The 20,820-nt window shown below is 37.3% G+C and overlaps 1 protein-coding gene across 1 annotated transcript in view; it reads right to left on the bottom strand.

Moving 5' to 3' along the window:
- The window catches only part of GPATCH2 (G-patch domain containing 2), a 191,188-nt gene that overhangs the window by 7,197 nt on the left and 163,171 nt on the right, over nucleotides 1-20,820 (bottom strand). Inside the window, exon 9 of the mRNA XM_030557492.1 lies at nucleotides 14,156-14,238. Coding sequence (XP_030413352.1) covers nucleotides 14,156-14,238 — 83 coding nt within the window. The remainder of the gene's footprint in view (nucleotides 1-14,155; nucleotides 14,239-20,820) is intronic.

Below are 20,820 nucleotides of genomic sequence, written 5' to 3'. Positions count from 1 at the left end.
AACTACTTTTAAAATATACAGTATAATTACTTTTTCCACTCCATTGTACATGATTTTCTATTAGAACTCTAAAAACACCAAACTCTCTGAATTCAGCCAACAAAACAGCTTATTTTTTGTTTTGTTTTTGTGCACAGAAAAACATCATGTATGTCCAACAATATTTTTGGGTTTTGCTTGAGGTCTGTGCAACACCAAAAAAATTAAAGCACACTGTAAACAACTAATATACTTTCCTGTTTTTATTTTCTTAGCAAGCACGCAGGCGGGTTGTATTTTATTTCGATAAGATTTGGTATCAACAGTATATTATCCCTTAGTTTAGTCAGTTTTGAAGTCTAAGTCTTACAATGTCTTTATAAAAAGTGAATCAAATTATAGTTATTTTATCCCGCACATTTTGAGTCTCTCCACTTTCTATACGAAGACAGCAAAGAGTCCTGTGGCACCTTATAGACTAACAGACGTATTGGAGCATGAGCTTTCGTGGGTGAATACCCACTTCGTCAGATGCATGTACTGGAAATTTCCAGAGGCAGGTATATATATGCAAGCAAGAATCTGGCTGGAGATAACGAGGTTAGTTCGATTAGGGAGGATGAGGCCCTCTTCTAGCAGTTGAGGTTTGAACACGAAGGGAGGAGAAACTGCTTTTGTAGTTGGCTAGCCAGTCACAGTCTTTGTTTAATCCTGAGCTGATGGTGTCAAATTTGCAGCAAAAAAATTTCAGGAGCAGACTTCAAAGAGAAACTGCTGAGCTTCAGTTCATCTGCAAATTTGACACCATCAGCTCAGGATTAAACAAAGACTGTGAATGGCTAGCCAACTACAAAAGCAGTTTCTCCTCCCTTGGTGTTCTTTGCTGCTTTTACAGATCCAGACTAACACGGCTACCCTTCTGATATAAGAAGACAGTTACTGGTAATTTTATTCATTGCAGTCCTTTTCCTCCATTCTATGACCAATCAGCAATCAAATACCATTCTCATTGCTGATTGGTTTAAGGATGGGAAAGAATAGAGTATGACAAATACCATGCTACATTGTTTGTTACTTTCCCCCCCATGGGCTTTTATTCTCTAATTAAATGCAGTTTTTGTCCGTGCAATATATATCTTTAAGCTCAGCGTTTAACTCATTTCAATGGCACTTCTTGGACTGGCCAATAGGGGCTTTCAGAGAGTGGCAAAAACATATTGCCCCTCAAAAGGGTTGCACTACCTCCAGGACATGTTCAGTCTTGACCCAGCCTCAAGCAAGAACAAGAACAACTCGCTGCTGCCACCTCACGGAAAAGCAGCTATGCAAAATGTGACATGTGAAAGGCAGCAACAGAGGTGGGGGGTGGGAAAGAGGCAGTGGTTATGAGGAACTGAAATCAGTACTCTATGTTAATAATTTGCAGGAATTTCACTAGCAGACCCTTCTGCCTTATAGAGACTACAAAATGTGATAGAAACCGTAATAATTTGGTTCCTGTTTTGCCAGATGAGTGGGCAACTCATTGAAGAGGTTGCCATGACATAAGTGAGGGGAAAGAACTGAAGGAACAGTAACTTGGATGGCAAGACAGTGCTTTCAAATTCCTATACCTATACTGAGCAAGAGCCACAGCCCAAAAATACAAACTACTGTGTATATACACACACATACACAGCCTCTGGAGCCCATCTCTATTATACATATGCATGCTTAATGTGAAACCCATAATTGTAAATAAGAAATATGCTTAATATGAAACCCAAAAAGGAAAAAAAATTTTGTGTATTTTAAAAAAGTTTGAGGAAATAACAAAAACGTCCAATAAAATTTTTATTGTGAAATGATATTTATGATGGAACTGAAGGTACATTTCTATGAAATGTATCTTTCCAGAGGTGACCCCGGCAATTACAGGCTGGTAAGCCTGACTGCAGTACCAGACAAACAGGTTGAAACTATAGTAAAGAACAAAACTGTCAGACACATAGATGAACATAATTTGTTGGGGAATACATGGTTTTTGTAAAGGGAAATCATGCCTCACCAATCTACTAGAATTCTTTGAGGGAGTCAACAAGCACGCGGACAAGGGGATCCAGTGGATATAACGTATTTAGATTTTCAGAAAGCCTTTGACAAGGTCCCTCACCAAAGGCTCTTAAGCAGAGCAAGCAGTCATGGGATAAGAGGGAAACTCTCTCTCACAGACTGGTAATTGGTTAAAAGATAGGAAATAAAGGGTAGGAATAAATGATCAGTTTTCAGAATGGAGAGACTTAAATAGTGGTGTCTCCCAGAGGTCTGTACTGGGCCCGGTCCTATTCAACATATTCATAAATGATCTGGAAAAAGGGGTAAACAGTGTGGTGGCAAAATTTGCAGATGATACAAAGCTACTCAAAATAGTTAAGTCCCAGGCAGACTGCGAAGAGCCACAAAAGGATCTCTGAAAACTGGGTGACTGGGCAACAAAATGGCAGATTAAATTCAGTGTTGATAAATGCAAAGTAATGCACATTGGAAAACATAATCCCAACTATGCATATAAAATAATGGGGTGTAAATTAGCTGTTACCACTCAAGAAAGATCTTTGAGTCATTGTGGATAGTTCTCTGAAATCATCCACTCAGTGTGCAGCACCAGTCAAAAAATCAAACGGAATGTTGGGAATCATCAAGAAAGGGACAGATGATAAGACAAAATATCATATTGCCTCTACATAAATCCATGGTGCGCCCACACCTTGAATACTGTGTGCAGATTTGGTTGCCTCATGTCAAAAAAGATATATTGGAATTGGAAAAGGTTCAGAAAAGGGCAACAAAAATGATTAGCGGTATGGAACGGCTGATGAGAGATTAATAAGACTCGGTCTTTTCAGCTTGGAAAAGATACGACTAAGGAGGGATAAAAACATAAGAATGGCCATACTGGGTGAGACTAAAGGTCCATCCAGCCCAGTATCTTGTCTACCGACAGTGACCAATGCCAGGTGTCCCAGAGGGAGTGAACCTAACAGGTAATGATCAAGTGATCTCTCTCCTGCCATCCAGCTCCACCCTCTGACAAACAGAGGCTAGGGACACCATTCCTTACCCATCCTGGCTAATAGCCATTAATGAACTTAACTGCCATGAATTTATCTAGTTCTCTTTTAAAGCCTGTTATGGTCCTGGCCTTCACAACCTCCTCAGGCAAGGAGTTCCACAGGTTGACTGTGTGCTGTGTGAAGAAGAACTTCTTTTTATTTGTTTTAAACCTGCTGCCCATTAATTTCATTTGGTAGCCCCTAGTTCTTATATTATGGGAACAAGTAAATAACTTTTCCTTATTCACTTTCTCCACACCACTCATGATTTTATACATCTCTATCATATCCGCCTTTAGTCTCCTCTTTTCCAAGCTGAAAAGTCCTAGCCTCTTTAATCTTTTCTCCTCATATAGGACCCGTTCCAACCCCTAATCATTTTAGTTGCCCTTCTCTGAACCTTTTCTAATGCCAGTATATCTTTTTCTGAGATAAGACCCCACATCTGTACGCAGTATTCAAGATGTGGGCATACCACAGATTTATACAAGGGCAATAAGATATTCTTCGTCTTATTCTCTATCCCTTTTTTTAAATGATTCCTAACATCCTGTTTGGTTTTTTGACTGCCGCTGCACACTGCGTGGACGTCTTCAGAGAATTATCCATGATGACTCCAAGATCTCTTTCCTGATTAGTTGTAGCTAAATTAGCTCCCATCATATTGTATGTATAGTTGGGGTTATTTTTTCCAATGTGCATTACTTTACATTTATCCACATTAAATGTCATTTGCCATTCTGTTGCCCAATCACTTAGTTTTGTGAGATCTTTTTGAAGTTCTTCACAGTCTGCTTTGGTCTTAACTATCTTGAGCAGTTTAGTATCATCTGCAAACTTGCCACCTCACTGTTTACCCCTTTCTCCAGATCATTTATGAATAAGTTGAATAGGACTGGTCCTAGGACTGACCCTTGGGAAACACCACTAGTTATCCCTCTCCATTCTGAAAATTTACCATTTATTTCTACCCTTTGTTCCCTGTGTTTTAACCAGTTCTCAATCCATGAAAGGATCTTCCCTCTTATCCCATGACAACTTATGCTGTATGATATATAATAGATATGACAGAGGTCTACAAAATCATTACTGGTGTGGAGAAAGTAAATAAGGAAGTGTTATTTATTCCTTCTTATAACACAAGAACTAGGGGCCACTAAATGAAATGAATAGGAAGCAGGTGTAAAACAAACAAAAGTTTTTTTCCCCATACAACGCAGTTAACTAGTGGAATTCCTTGCCTGAGGATGTTGTGAAGGCCAAGACTATAACAGGATTCAAAAAAGAACTAGATAAATTCATGGAGCATAAGTCCATCGATGGCTATTGTCCAGGATGGGCAGGGATGGTGTCCCTAGCCTCTGTTTGCCAGAAGCTAGGAATGGGCAACAGGGGATGGATCACTTGATTACCTGTTCTGTTCATTCCCTCTGGGGCACCTTGCATTGGACACTGTCGGAAGACAGGATACTGGGCTAGAGGGACCTCTGGTCTGACCCATTATGGCTGTTCTTATGAAAAATTAAGGCATGTAATTTTTCTTAACAGCTGTTGAAACAGGTACATTCTGGTTAAACAGTGCACTAGCATTCAGTGCCATACCCTTGATTTTACAGTGATTGCCATGAATTAATTTAATTCCATCCCATCTGTAAGCTAAAAATCAGATCAGAGGTCTAATGCTGCTGCAGGCTCCACATCTGTTTAATCATTTTTGGACACAACAGCTTGCAAAAGTTCAGGATTTAAATTTGCTTAATATTTAAGAAATAATGTTTTACTAGTGTGTGAATCTCAGCAGGAAACAAACAACTCACTGCTCAGTTTTGAACTATATTGCAAACTGCAAATATATTTTCTCTTAAGTGTAGAATACCTTATTTAGAACATATCAGCTTACCATCTAGGCTTCTATTTCTTATAGATTAAAAACAGGACAGTTACCCAATGTACTACTGTGGTGACTTTCAATATTTAAAAAGGGTGGAAAGCTATAATATTCTTGTTATTGCTAATGAGGCAAAATCAGATTTCAGTTTATGACTAAACTGACATCACTTAAATTATTTTGGATTTATACTGGTGTAACTAAAATCAGAATCCAGTTTAGAATCTTCAATAAACTTTAGGAAAGCAACACAAAGGTCTTTTTCTGGCATAAGAGTAAAGGAAGGTGGATTTGTGCAATTTCAACTTTGACCAAATTATTATTATTTTTTTAATGCTAAGGATAATTTCTCAGAAAATTATACTGCATTGAAATTTAGTCCTAGACTCTCATCTTTCTTTTATAAGATTAAAAATTTGTGAGTGGAACAACTATGCCTTAGCAGACCATTCCACAACTATTATTTCTTCTTCTTGCACTCCTGGCAGCCCTAAATCCTTTAAATCCTTTCCTAGAAGGATCTCCTTTTGCTTGAGCAATTTTTGCAATACATGGCCTGCTAACCCTTACCTCCTACCCTGGATCTCACTTATGTCTGTCACAGCAGAGACAGTCTTTTTACTGCAAATCTTCCAAGGAGCATTGTGGATGGTAATTCACTTGCGTAATTGGCTCAAGAGATGAAAATCTTGTATCTGACTCTCTTACCCACTAATCTATCCAGCTGACTGCAAGCCTAATTGGCAGCTTGTTTAGTAATTTGGCTCCTAAATTGTTGTATTGATGTTGGATACACAGCCAATGGAAGGAGAGGTGATACATGCTGCTTCACTTTAAAATTTAGTGCACTTTCCCCCGTTTTCAGAAGACATTTAATACTCTTTTTTTGTTTTTGTTTTCTGTTTCCACACCATCTAGCTGAATACAAGGATGTAAAACAGTAGGTTTTGATCCTGATGCAAGATGCCATTCTGTCAGAAACATTATTAAAATAATAAACTCTTAGATTGCATCCTCTTTAAAGAGGGTTCTCAAACAAATGTGAAAATCCGGATTGCTGCCGAGGTGTAGGTTTTTTTTTTTTTTTAAACTGTATTGAAAATTTGTGTAACATCAAACAGCAGCTTCACAACTGGCAGACATATTACGATTTTTAAAATTGCTGTGATGTTCAAATATTTATAACTTATCTGTCTGATTTACAGATCCAGGTGCAGTTAATCAGATATACTACAAGTGACTATTTCAAGCACAACAGATGCAACTGTGAAGATGTCATATTATTCAGCTAAACATTTTGGGCCAAATTTCCAAACACGGGTGAGCTATATTGTGCTCACAGAATCTGCACCCATTCCGAAACCTCATGCTGCATGAACATAAACCCTACACTGATGACAACACAAAACCTGAACTGGCTTCTGGTTATCAGGCACCACAGTTCCTTTGGAGCTGCACTTTCAGGAACTCCCTTCAAGGAAATCCACTGAACCGAGAACAGACCGTGGCTTATTTTCTTTTCTGACTAAGCTCTACCAGGCCAAAAGTTGGAAGGTATGTGTCCTGTTCACCACAGCCCATTCAGTCCTTTCTACCCATAACAGACATAATTGTGTTGCATCCTTTTGCAGGAGCTGAGGGTTGCGTGGGAAGAGAAGGCAAAATAGAGGTGGAAAAGTCCCCCTTACTCACAGACAAGGAAAGAGCTGTTTGCCCAAGACTGCTTTTGCACACGGATCTAAGTGAAATGATGCAGCACATTATTTACGCCACATTTTTGGCAACACTGAAAATATCACTCTACTGTGTCTCTGAAGCAGATCTTCCAGTGTAAAATCTTTCAAAGCAGAGAAAAAGAAAACTTGAAAACCTGGCAAAGTTGTTACTCTCTGATAAATGCTCAGCGACTTATGTGAAGTGAACTGTGGTTTCTGCCCAGGTCTTAGAGGACAGAGTTTACATCACAAAAGGCACCCACAAAATTGGCAGCCTTGTGTAATCTAAGCAGAAACACTAGGGACTGAATCAACGAGGGGACTTACAACGTCATCCTTAGAACCGACCCATTCAGCACAAGGTTAAACAGACTACCAGGACAGTGTGAGGAAGTGTTCACTTTTTCTGCCCATACTTGACTCATTCTGTGAATGGGAGATTTCAGTTAAACTAGTACTTTTCATAAGCATTAATTCATCAAAACAAAACTAGAAAACAAATATAAATGTTGTTAAGGAAAAACAAATCTCCAGGTAAACTATCTACTCAGGTATTGGTACCTCCAACCAGTGTACCACTAGAGGCTATGTTAAGGATGTAGGAAAAAATGCTATACACAGGGAGGGCAAAGAGGAATTAAGATAAAAGAAGGGGAATATTTCTAAGTCTTTTGGCTAAGATAAAGTAAAGCTGAAGGAAGTTGGGGGGGGATCTCTACCAAAATGAAATTCTGTGGAGGATCTCTTGGGGTATGTCTCCCTTGCAGTTGAGCGCTGTGATTGCAGCATGTGTAGTGTACCTGAGCTAGCTCTGAGATCACAGCTAGCTCAAGTAGCAGCAGCAGTGTAGCTGTGGAAGCAGGGGTAGTGGCATGAGTTAGCTACTCCTGTATGGAAAGAGTTGTACTCAGGAGGCTAGCCTGTGCTATTGCCGTGGATACATAGCTATTGTTACTTAAGCTAGCTTTGATCTAGCTATCTTGAGTATGCTGGCATGAGCTGCTGTCATGGTATAATTCCCCAATCTGAACCTTAGAGTCCAAAAGATGGGGTACCAGCATGAATTCCTCTAAGCTCAATTACCAGCTTAGTACTTGTAGCGCTGCCACCAACCAGGAATTCCAGTGCCTGGTACACTCTGGTCCCCCCAAAACCTTGCCCGGGGACTCCCAAGACCCAGACACTCTGGATCTTAACACAAGGAAAGTAAACCCTTTCCCTCACCGTTGCCTCTCCCAGGCTTCCCCTCCCTGGGTTACCCTGGAAGATCACTGTGATTCAAACTCCTTGAATCTTTAAACAGAGAGGAAAATTTACCTCCCCTCCTCCTTCTCTCTCTCCCTCCCAGACTCTCCCTGAGAGAGAAAGTAATCCTCACACAGAGAGAAAATTAACCTCTCTCCCCTGTCCCTCCTTTCTCCCCACCAATTCCCTGGTGGATCCAGACCCTGTCCCATGGAGTCTCACGCCAGAATAAAAATAACAATCAGGTTCTTAAACAAGAAACTTTTAATTAAAGAAAGAAAAAACAGTAAAAATTATCTTTGTAAATTTAAAAAAATGGAATAGGTACAGGTTCTTTCAGCTATAGACACTGGGAATACCCTCCCAGCCTATGTATACAAGTACAAATTAAAATCTTTTCAGCAAAATACCAATTTGAACTCCTTTCAGCCAAATACACATTTGAACTCCTTCCAACCAAATACACATTTGCAAATAAAGAAAACAACCGTAAGCCTAACTCGCTTTATCTACCTAGTACTCACTATTCTGAATTTATAAGAGCCTGTATCGGAGAGATTGGAGAGAAACCTGGTTGCAAGTCTGATCCCTCTGAGCCCCCAGAGTGAACAACCACCAAAAACTAACAGCACACACAAAAACTTCCCTCCCTCAAGATTTGAAAGTATCCTGTCCCCTGATTGGTCCTCTGGTCAAGTGACAGCCAGTCTCACTGATCTTGTTAACCCTTTACAGGCAAAAGAGATATGAAGTACTTCTGTTCCATTAACTCTTACTTATCTGTTTATGACAGCTGCAATCATACTTCTTGATTGCAGTATAGACATATCCACAGTTACTCCATACCATCTGAAGGTGATAGACAACATGTCACAGTTATCAATCCTTCCTGGCCATGGATCTCCCTTCCATAATTAAATCACAGGAGAAATCATATGTCAATTCCTCTTAAATATGCCATCTGTCACTTAAATATGCAAACTTAATGCTGACCAAAGTTCTCTCTAGTGGTAATAAAGATGTCAGAAAGCAAATCTAGGTATTTCTTAAGTGTGTGCCCCACAGATGTACACTTCTTTCAGGTTTGTAAAAATCAAAATCCTGATGCTTTATGCTGCAAAGTGAAAGCAAGAGTCTCCACCCTGAAAACAAGTGAGTGGGTGTCTGTTTAGACACTACTACTACTTCCTGAAAAAGAAAACTCTGAACTTGTTTGTATTAGGAGCCTGATCAATGTCTCTTATGTTTTTACACTATGGAAATGTTTTCTGATATGTTAAAAGGTTTTTTAATTTTTATTGATGTAAAATTATAGAAAATGTTATACACTGAATTGCACAAAACAAAACTACATCAGTAAGATTCTTTCCTTCAAAATTAAATTACAATGGTAACATGAAGACAGCTATGCTATCTCATCCCTAGAAAGGGTCCTTCTAAGATCAGGGTTAAGGCACAAGGCAGACCAGGATTGAGAAGTTTCCATTACTGGTTCAAGTGCTATACTTATCCTGTTTGCAGACAAAGATCTTCTGTCTCTAGCACTGTTCACCTAGGAACTTTAACAAGTTGAACAAAAACTTAAAAAAAAAAACAAAAACAAAAAACAAACCTTTGCCCATACTACCATGCAATATTACTTAGACATCAATTCTAAGCTGAATGGAACATATTCTACATTTTTCACATAGAAGCAACAGGGAATTTAAATAACAATTCATACCCAGTGTTTTGAAAATTTACCCATAGTTTATCTAGGTAAGCCCAAATCTGCCATTTATCTGTAACTATCCCAGAAAGTTGACCTTCCTCACAAGCTTAGCCTGGGCAACCTCTGTAACAAAGGTGTAATCACAACGTTTTTCAAATAATCATTTTGGCACTGCAGATATTCAGGTCTTATTTTTAATCACTGATACATTAAACATCAGCAAAACAGTTTGCTTAGATGCTCCACAGACAGTTTTAAAAAAGGAATGAAAACATTTAGCCTTTTGATTACCCTGTTAAAGTGAGTCATGACGGCACTATAACGGTGCTCGGTATGGCCGCTATAATTAAGAATCCGTCAGGTTTTTCTTTAAAACACATTTTTTTGAAATTAGGTTTATAACTCAGTCATTTCAAATTGTATCATCTTGAAGTGTGACATGCAAACCATCAGCCCAGAAAAAGACATTACAATTAAAATTTGCTTTTACAAAAAGTGATCAATATTTGTTAAGCTGTATGGGATAATGTTCTGCGTGATGCCTTTTATATTTCCCTATACATTCTATGTTTTAGTCATTTGTGTTCTATCATTTTATTATAATTTGAAGAACAAAATCTGAAGAAAGCCATTTGTTTGTTTCTGAAAACCATTTACTGGAGTATGCACAAAACTTTTTTTAATTTTACTTGCATTAGCGTTCTATAGTCTGTAAATTATGTTAATAGAAATCCACTAATGTCAAACAGAATTTGTGCACAAGGAATAATGTGTGTTTCTGAGGTTTAGAGGTTCTAAAAGGAGAGAAAAAACAAACAGGCTCAAAGGGATATAGGAAATATGATGGAGACCAGAGAGTCACTTGGGGAGCTCAGAGAGAGTGAGGTACACAGAAGATGAAAGATAATCAGAACACAAGAGAGAGAACTTGGGTAAAAAAAGTCTATTCAGTTTATGAGTATAAACTTTTAGAATTGTTCTGTAGCAACTACAGAACGGATTAGAAATTTTTAAATGGACAATCTTTAAACTTTCAGTGAATATTTCAGGTGCATACATTTCAAGGACACACTATTAATACCATCCTTTATTTTATGTATAATTACATTTTGTGGTTGTTAATTACTTTTATTAATATTGAACACGGTTTTGGTAGGATCATTTTCTCTGACAGGTAAACTAAATAATTAAATATACTGAAAAAAGTTTGTATAAAAATAATGTACTTCGAGGGCACTGTGTCACTGCAACGAGACGTGTTAGGGTGTCATACTGACTAGCATGACCACTCAGGTAGTTGGAACAGGCACAAAGTCATGCAGAATGACATGCACCCAAGTTTCATTGCTTAAACTGCTTTTGTAGTTTGAAACTTATTGCTTAAAAAGGTATCAATTTCTATAGAAGAAGCTGGATGGGAAAAAAATGTAGTTGCCTATGATGTACAATGTGCTGCAATCGTTCGAGTCATAAAAAGTAGAAGTCACATGTAAAAATAGGCAATATTTGCAATCACCTTTGTTTTAGATGGTAAACTAATTAATTAAGTTCATGCAGTATTAAAAGAGGAGGCCAGGGCCAGTGCAACCATTTAGGCGACCTAGACGGTCGCTTAGGGCACTAGGATTTGGGGGGTGTCATTTTCTTCGGCAGCGACCACGGCAGCCAGATCTTCGGCTGCCCCCGTTGCTGCCAGCATTTAGGCGGAGAGAGCTGGGGCAAGGGAGCATGGGGAAGGCCGCTTGCAGCAAGTAAGGTGGGGTGGCACAGAGGGGAACTCCCCACCCCAGCTCACTCCTGCCCTGCCGCCTCCTCCCCAAGCACACCGTGGCTGCTTCACTTCTCCCGCCTCCCACCTATATCTACTAGTATTCCTCTTATTTTGTTCACTGCTTTTCAACACAGCTCTACATCACTTTTACAGATGATATTTTTCAAACAATAAAACTGCTGTTAAAACTTTCTTGCTTCAACAGTTTCTCATTGCTGTAAGAGTAAGTCTATATCCTTTGTTACTAATATACACAAACCTATTGGTATGTGACTTTGACTCAAGGCTGAGAACAGGCTATAAATTTAGAAATCAATATCTAACTCTATCAATATTCATTTTACTTTTTCTTTCAATATAAAATACAAAGGTGAAAGAGCAGTAAATAAGCTAGAGTACTGAAATAAATTGGGTGTTCTTGTCACAATTAATAAATGTTTACCCAGTAACACTGCTAGCTACAATAGTCTACAGCCTTGTAACATGTCTGAGAGTATGTATTGGAGCAGCTGCTAACCCGACTGTTCACAAAAATACACACAACATATTTCCATAGTTAATTAGCAATCACCAGTAATTCTCCTTGGTACTATTTATCCTAAATATATAAACCATACTGTGCATATTGCTATGGAAATGCATTATCCAAAAATTTTTCTTCTGGAAACACAGATTGGGATTATGGAACTAAACTGTTCTGCTCACCTACCTGGATGACATACTTGGTCATGCTTTACTAATTTGTAGTATGTGCATCATGTCCCAAGATAAAGCTTACACTCTTTCAGCTTTCACTACTGTATTCAACAAGGAAGCAGAATAAGTACTGGTGGACTCATTCTGTTAATTTGCAGAAACAAACATCACTGTGATTGCTGTGTACGTGCAAACTTTTTTTTTTTAAAAAGAAAAATGTTTCCATATTGTTTTTTTAGTTAATCCCAGTCATTTTATTTCTATATTTTAACTATGTAGATCAGCTGGGGAAAAATCCCAACCAGGACAATGGTATCTTGTCCTACTCTAAATCCTTTGTTGAAATGTAATGACATTAGGTAAATCCTTTTCTTTCTTCAAATAATGATATCAAACGTTCAAAACAAATATCAGTGTTTTAAAATTAATTTAGTTGTGAGAAGGAGTAGTAATGGAGTGAACTGAGGTAAGTGAACCCATGTATTTCTGAAACATTTTTGTGTGAACATAGCTACCACTGTTTAATTTACTAAATGTTTTTCCAAGTTTATACTGGTTTCTTTGAATCTTTGTGGTTTTTTTTCAACATAGAAAAACACTTCATATTATCAAAAGCTAATACAGAAGGAAATTGAACTGCTTTTCTTGAATTACAAAGATAAATTCACGCTAGTTAAATAGTAGCAAAAACAAGGTTTTTTTCTTTTTCTTTCTATGATTTTGTATTTTTTTTTAAAAAGGCCCTGTATCTCTCTGTTTAACACAAAAATCCTTTCAAGAATGTCCTGTATATTGTGAAGATGTTACTATGTATCAGAAACACTGAATGCTTTTATAAAATATTTATTAACTTCATTATCAATAGACTAGCTTTGCAAACTATGCAGGGGAGTTAGCGCGTGAACAGTGGAAGTCCACAGTAAAATGTATGATAAAATAAATTTCACTATACTTTATACCATCTCTGTACAAAATAACTTCCTTTAGTACTTGCAAGTTATGAAGTCAAAATCACTTTGTAGAAATAATTGCATTATCCTCTCCTCAACCATTAAATATTTTCCTGCTCACTTCAGATATGTTTAGAGTCTTAGAACCTGATCCAGACATTCTCTTTTTCCATACTGCTTCCACTAAGATGTAGTATTTCTGAGACGGTTCTTGATCTGTTTTTGTAACTGTTTGAAACACTGAAATATTGAGGGGGCCATTCAACTAGAATGCAAATATTTGGTTACTCTAAAGAATATCTAGGACAGATTTCAATCAAAGAATTGTATGCATGTACACACTGTATATAAGGTACTGTAAGTATAAGCTGATAAATAGCAATATATACTAGCATGTTCAGTCAAGACACTCACATACTACAAATATGTGAAATTTTGAAGACAGACTAACAAAAAGATACACACACAAAGATGCACAACCACATCCTCACCAGTCTAAATATATATAGTTAATATAAACAAACTAATGAGAATCCTGTAAATCACAGTCAAGTATTAAAAAAGTAATTTCACAGCTGTAACATCAGCAAAATGCATGTGATGGCTGTGACCTCGCATCTATAAAAATCTTTGAAAATGCACTTGCAGGTGTTAGCCATTTAACGTGGTGCACTAATTTTGAAGATATCTTTCATATACTTGACTCCAAACTTTCAATGATTTGCCCAACAAATCTTGTACAGTATATTCTATTTATTCTATGTTTTCAGATACATTCTTCATTGGAAAAATACCCTAGCTCTTCCTACCTTGCTTTGTTGAGTATACGTGGATAGTAATCTCTTTTGTTTAAGATTTTCATTATGGGGAAACCAAATCACTTTTCTTTAATAAGTACCATGTTTGAAAAGGCTGAGAAATTGGAAACGTCTAAACAACAATTAAAAGTCAGTTGATTTCTTAATCTCTAATACGAACTATTATACTACCTGCCTAAAGGTATCTCAAGAGTGGCTGAATATATCATGTACTTTACTGTGTTTCTGACCTACTGCTTTGTATTTTAAAGATTTAACTTTTGGGGTTTTGTTATAGGAAAATTGGTTACCTGTGGGTCCTGGCAGGGGTGCAGCTTTTCTTCTCCGTTTGATGTCTCCCATGCACAATGATCCTAAATGTACACTTGTTTGTCTGTAAGTGATCAGAGAAAACTATTAACAAAGGGGGAAAAATGTCACATAAATACACAGCTTGTATAATCTGAACCTAAATCAAAACATTCTCAATGAAGATGAAGCTGCACATTGAAGCCACCAATCTTGTTTATATCGAAACATAATTATGTTTGTTGACAAGCGCTCAGCATATAAACACAGCATCATAAATTGTTACCTGAATGAATAATATAAAAGGAATGCTTTTTAATTTTCAAAAATAGCAATCTTTCTAGCTCAACATAAAACACTGTTTCTCCTGACAGGAAAATAGCTAAGATTAATTATCTAAAGAGATCACAATATTGTTGTAGGTTATCAATTGGTTACTAATGCCTTAGTGTCAGAATGACATTTATTACAGGAAAAGTACTATCAATTTCTTTTAAGGTAACAAAGAATGTCTGAGGTAACATGAAACAGAAAACTCTTCAAACGCATATAGAATAATATTGTAATTTGCTATAAGCAACTTGACATTCCTTTAGAGCAGCACAGATACTGCTAGCTGCATCATTCGGTGAAGAATTAGGAGACAAGGGAAAAAGAAGAGGCATTTATGGAGATGTATTAAACATTACAGAGTATCTAAAAACACAAGTCCAAATATTGTGATTCTTTTAATTATAACTTAGTGAATTTTGTTAAATCACAAGGTGGGAAACAAATCTAGTAAATTGGTGACAATGAAGAGTAATAGGTTCCCATTCAAGGGGCCTGGGTTCAGTCTAGGATTTATCAATTTTGCTTTACTGCACATAAGCTTTCTTTAAGATATATTATTATTAATTGTGCAACAGATCATTAATTAAGTGATTTAAAAGAATTTTCAGATTTCCTGCATAATGTTGTAAAAAAAGAAAAAGTACAAAACTGGGCTGAAAATGGTCATAGTGTTTAACCTTTAATGGTACAAAACCATTTTTTAACATGAATGTAGTAATGACTGCTATTTCACATAGAGGGGCTTCAGTGGGTTATTTAAAAAATAAAATACTCCAATGCATATCCCGGATTAATTTATTGTGCCACAACTTCAGTATCGATTAACTAAACTTTCTATTTTAACATGGGCTTTTCTTCCTTGAAACAGCCTCATAAGTTGAATTTAAATAAAAATTTAAAATCTAAAGGCTAAGTATAGTGAAACCATCCTTTCCCCCCGCTCCTACTATCATGGAGTAAATTTCAATTAGTTCTACATTTATAGTAAGACTCTTTAAACCCTCAAATCTTTCGTAACTGGTAGTACATGTAAAAACAGTGAAAACTGGAAATTTAAATGAAGTATAGAAGTATAGAAAAGGTCAATAAAGGCAAAATAAATATTCAAAAAGCTATTTCAACAAAGTTGTATTAAACTTGCAGCTTTTAATTTATGTTTTATATATTCTATTAACGTAGCCATTTAAATAAGTACATTAACATGGTATGTGTGTGCTTTTTAAAAAAAATTGCTAAAATGTAGAGAATGGGTTATGAGTCCAGTCATATTACACTTGGGAAAACTGTCTCTTCAGAAATGGCTTCTACTCATTTTGACTCTGATATCCATAATGCAACTAAATCACTCATAGAATACATTTTCTGAAACTAAATATCAGAATTAAAATAAAGGAATGGATAATATTAAAATTAGGAACTGTTTTAACTGCTAAACTGATATATGTCCTCATTTTATTCAAAACAAATATGCTGCAGATAAAAAATGTGAAGACCTTCATATCTCATTGTAGTTTTTTTTTTTAAAACCATCAAGAAATAGGATTACCAATGAATACTAAACATGGATCACCAGCTCCCTCTTCCCAAAATCCATATCCCATCATATTATTGCAGGGACTTAGATTGTAAGAGTCTCCTGGACATATCTCATACTAGGTAGAGTGCAAAATCTGTGTTTCTTTCTCCAGCACTCCTATGTAGAGGGGGAAAAGGGAGCAAAAAACAAACCAAACCAAACCAAACCCATACCAACCAAGGATGCAAGTAGGATGAAAGATAAAAATTAATGAAGTCAGCCAATTGAACCTCAAGACCTGAGCTACAGGAGTAAGAGCTAGCTGTGCTTGAGTAATTCTACCCAGAATTGATTACCTGTTACACTGCATTGAGATATCTAGATTATTGATCAGAAAGATTATGGTACTCAGGTCCCACCACTTTTTCTCCAGGCACATGCAATGGAGTTGCGACAAATAACACTAAGTAAGGACTACTTTGTTATTGTTGTCACCCTTCATGTAGAACACAGCAGTTACTTTTTAATTCAAAATCAATGAATGTCTGAAAGGCAGAATTGTTCCTTCAGCATAAATGAATCATTTGTCTTTGCAAAGCACAATAATTTGATCACTAGCCAAGGTGAGAGTGGTTATTTCTTTGCTATGGTTTTGAGGAAAATCTAGAGGTTTCTATATGCTAGAAACTAACCAATATTCTTAAGAAATCGTTAAAGCAACAATTACACTTTTTCAAATCCACAGTCCATTATGAGGCTAATAATATTATACCTTTGACTAAAACTAGATTAATTTCAAATACTGCACTTATTTCCACAGGGGATTACAACTACCATTTTACATGTATTTTTGATTGAATTGCAGGAAGACAAAAGGCTACATTTTAAGGAGCAATGGACAAAGAACTGTTCCTAATCTCAAAGATACGGTTTAGAGAAAGCAAGCTCTTACACTGTGGCTATAAACATAAACACTGGCTCATGTATATTACATTTCTAAATTGTAGACGTAGAAAGATCTCTGACCCTCACAGTGTGGCTAGGGGTTCAATAATATACTTCTTAACATTAAAGCACAAAAGCAAGGATTACAAATAGGAAGAAAGCTACTTGCCTGATTTTTCTCTATTTATCCATAGCTTGCTGCAAGCTATTATTTATAAATAGTGCTCTGGTGGGAAACTAGGCATTTTATTAGGGAAAAAATAAAACTTGTTAAGACCACCTTGCCTGAAAACTTGGCTTTTGATGCGCTGATGACAGGGACTGGAGCAAGCAGTGTCAAATGGAATAATTTTAAAGGAAAGACAACAGGAACTTGTCGCCTCATTGTATGCATTTACAAAAGAGGCTTTTCAGAGCATTAGGCCTAGTTAAAGCTGCCCTCTGGATAAAAAGTGTTCCCAAGCAGCCTCAGACAAGCTTGGGAGACAAACAGATGTGACTACCGTCCCTGGCGTTTGGCAAGAACACTCACTGTCAATAAGAAAAATATAAGCATGGACAGGGCATCAGCTGCACAACAGTGGAGCAAGCCTGCAAGTGTCATAGCTGAGGCAAAGTTGTGGCAGAGGGAAGTAAAAAGGCTGCATAAGCCAGACTGGTGTGAACTTACACTAGTAGGCAAGATTTTCATTGTTGTTATTATCATGCCTCGACATATTAAACAAAAAAGGAATGGAAAAATCTACTGTCAGATTTTATTCTGTTTCCTCCGATATACAGTATTTCCAGGGAAAAGGTGGTAGTGGTACTATAGCACAAGACAACACACCAAAAACCACGTATGTTACTTAAAAAAAAGTTAGACTACGGAAACTGCTGTCCTCATCAACGGGCAGATAGCCATTTCTAACACAAGTCACCAGTGTTCATGGCTATTCCACTGTTCAGTGCTATTTAAATTTTCTTTATCTTCCCCCTCCATTCTGGCAGTCTGCCTTCCCATTTTTTTCTGTAGATAATTATTCTGGGAAATATGTCTAAATGATACATTTTTTAAATTCCCCAGACAGAAACCATTCCATCCACACTGTTGCCATATAAACTTATTTTTCTATCACCACGGTATTCTTGGTAATACAATATTTTTAATGAGCTATTTGTCATCTGCAACTACGAATGTTTGGCTTCCTAACAGCAGCTCAAGTCAGAGTTTGAGCTAATCGGATCTTACCGGTCATTAGCACCACCCTTTCCTGCGCAAAAAGCCTTCGGTTTTATGTTAACATTTCAATCCATATCCAGCCTTCTTTGAAAGAGGCGGTCCACTTTCATGGACCTCGGATACAGAAAACAGATCTTTATATGCCATTTCCACTTTGCGCATGTATTTCTATATATATATTATTTTGTTAAATGATTATATTTTATATAAAAACAAAAAAAAGAGAAAGAACAGATATTTACTTGTTTAACCTCTTCTTTTCCTACTTTTAAGGGTTTATGATGCTCCCAGGTATTATCACTGTCTTTGCTATTAACATTCAGATGGAATTAGAATTTCACTCTATATTTAAAAGCAGCAAAGAATCCTGTGGCACCTTATAGACTAACAGACGTTTTGGAGCATGAGCTTTCGTGGGTGAATACCCACTTCTTCAGATGCATGTGGTGGAAATATCCAGGGGCAGGTATATATATGCTAGCAAGCAAGCTAGAGATAACGAGGTCAGTTCAATCAGGGAGGATGAGGCCCTGTTCTAGCAGCTGAGGTGTGAAAACCAAGAGAGGAGAAACTGGACCAGATCAGCCACACCATCACTGGTTCATTCACCTGCACATCCACCAATGTAATATACGCCATCATATGCCAGCAATGCCCCTCTGCTATGTACATCGGCCAAACTGGACAGTCTCTACGGAAAAGGATAAATGGACACAAATCAGACATTAGGAATGGCAATATACAAAAACCTGTAGGAGAGCACTTCAACCTCCCTGGCCACACTATAGCAGACCTTAAGGTGGCCATCCTGCAGCAAAAAAACTTCAGGACCAGACTTCAAAGAGAAACTGCTGAGCTTCAGTTCATCTGCAAATTTGACACCATCAGCTCAGGACTGAACAAAGACTGTGAATGGCTTGCCAACTACAGAACCAGTTTCTCCTCTCTTGGTTTTCACACCTCAACTGCTAGAACAGGGCCTCATCCTCCCTGATTGAACTGACCTCGTTATCTCTAGCTTGCTTGCTAGCATATATATACCTGCCCCTGGATATTTCCACCACATGCATCTGAAGAAGTGGGTATTCACCCATGAAAGCTCATGCTCCAAAATGTCTGTTAGTCTATAAGGTGCCACAGGATTCTTTGCTGCTTTTACAGATCCAGACTAACACGGCTACCCCTCTGATACTCTATATTTAGTATTCATTTCAGTCATTAAAAAGGAGTGTAGTGCAGTGGACTGAATACCATAGTTCTCCCCTATGACTTGCTGTGTGGATGTGGGGAAATCACTAACCACCCTGCCATTTTTCCATAGGTAAAAAACAGTACTCCTCCAAAAACAATTAATTTTCATCCTTACTACTCTGGAAGTAGGAATTATTCCATAGCTACTTCACAGAGGTGTGTGGTGAGAATTAAGTTTGTATAGCAGTTGTCTTCATATGTGCAAATACATTTTCTAAGACCCTGATTCCAATTAGGGGCTTTTGGGGACTCCTGCAATACAAATAACACATTTACTTATGTATTTATTTTACAGGTCTACTCATTGCTTCAACATCCCCGTTGGTTACCTTACTCCAGTGTCGTCTTGCTTTTAGGCAGGGTGACCAGACGTCCCATTTTTATAGGGGCAGTCCCGTTTTTTGGGACTTTTTCTTATATGAGCGCCTATTACCACCTACCCCGTCCCATTTTTTCACAATTGCTATCTGGTCACCCTACTTTTAGGAGTTTTCGCTTTCCTCACAAGCTGTAATGCTTTGAAATCAATATTACTTAGTATTCTTGCTGTGTTATAATTACACAATTAATTGCAATGTTAATACATGCAGACCTCATTTCCTGCCCACAGTTTGTTTGGACTTCTGTTTACACTTCAGCAAAGCATCAAGCCATTTGCCAGATTACATTTTGTACCTCTATGACTTGGCACATATTATCTGCACGTGATGGAGATCCCTGGTTTATTGAATTTTATACATAACTTGAACTTTGAAAGTAGCAGTTGCTGACAGAGGTAAGAGTGGCAGAGTTTTCATGTTTTGTTCAAAAACATTCTTACCTATTGGATTTCTGTGTAGCTGATCTGGAAAGCATAGATTATGTTGTATGCTACAATGATGCTGAAATAACACTTTAAAACTAATTTTCACGGCATAATTTGATGAACTGATATCACCCAATACTTGTCTGTCCATTATATTCTGATTAACAACACTTTCGTCCAGCTTGGGCATTGAAATATTTTGTAAACAGAAACATCTATCCTAGCACAGTATCATTGAGTTCCTGCAGATGGCTGTAGAACTCTTTGATTGTATCATTGGATGCTGTAGCTAGTGCTAGGCTTGATAAGTTACTAACTGAAGCTCTTTAGAAACAGATTTTAGTAAGGCTGAGTCGACTGGTTTGAATTTTAAAAGGATCTAAGGACTTTATTATTAAGAAGAAATGTCACTCCCTTTGTCCATTTTCAATTTCAAAAGAGGTGGGTGAGAGTGGAGACATGATGACTGCAACTCATTTGAAGCTTGAAATGGTTTGACAACAATTTCTTAAATAGACAATGTAATTATGCCATCAGGTGGCATGTTTGGACATTGCTGGTGGTGATCTACAAGTTTAATTTCTACTCTAATAAT

The sequence above is a fragment of the Gopherus evgoodei genome, chromosome 3 (assembly GCF_007399415.2).
Source record: "Gopherus evgoodei ecotype Sinaloan lineage chromosome 3, rGopEvg1_v1.p, whole genome shotgun sequence".
Taxonomy (NCBI): domain Eukaryota; kingdom Metazoa; phylum Chordata; order Testudines; family Testudinidae; genus Gopherus; species Gopherus evgoodei.
The sequence above is the reverse complement of the archived record's forward strand: the minus strand, read 5'-3'. Positions and strand labels throughout refer to the sequence as shown.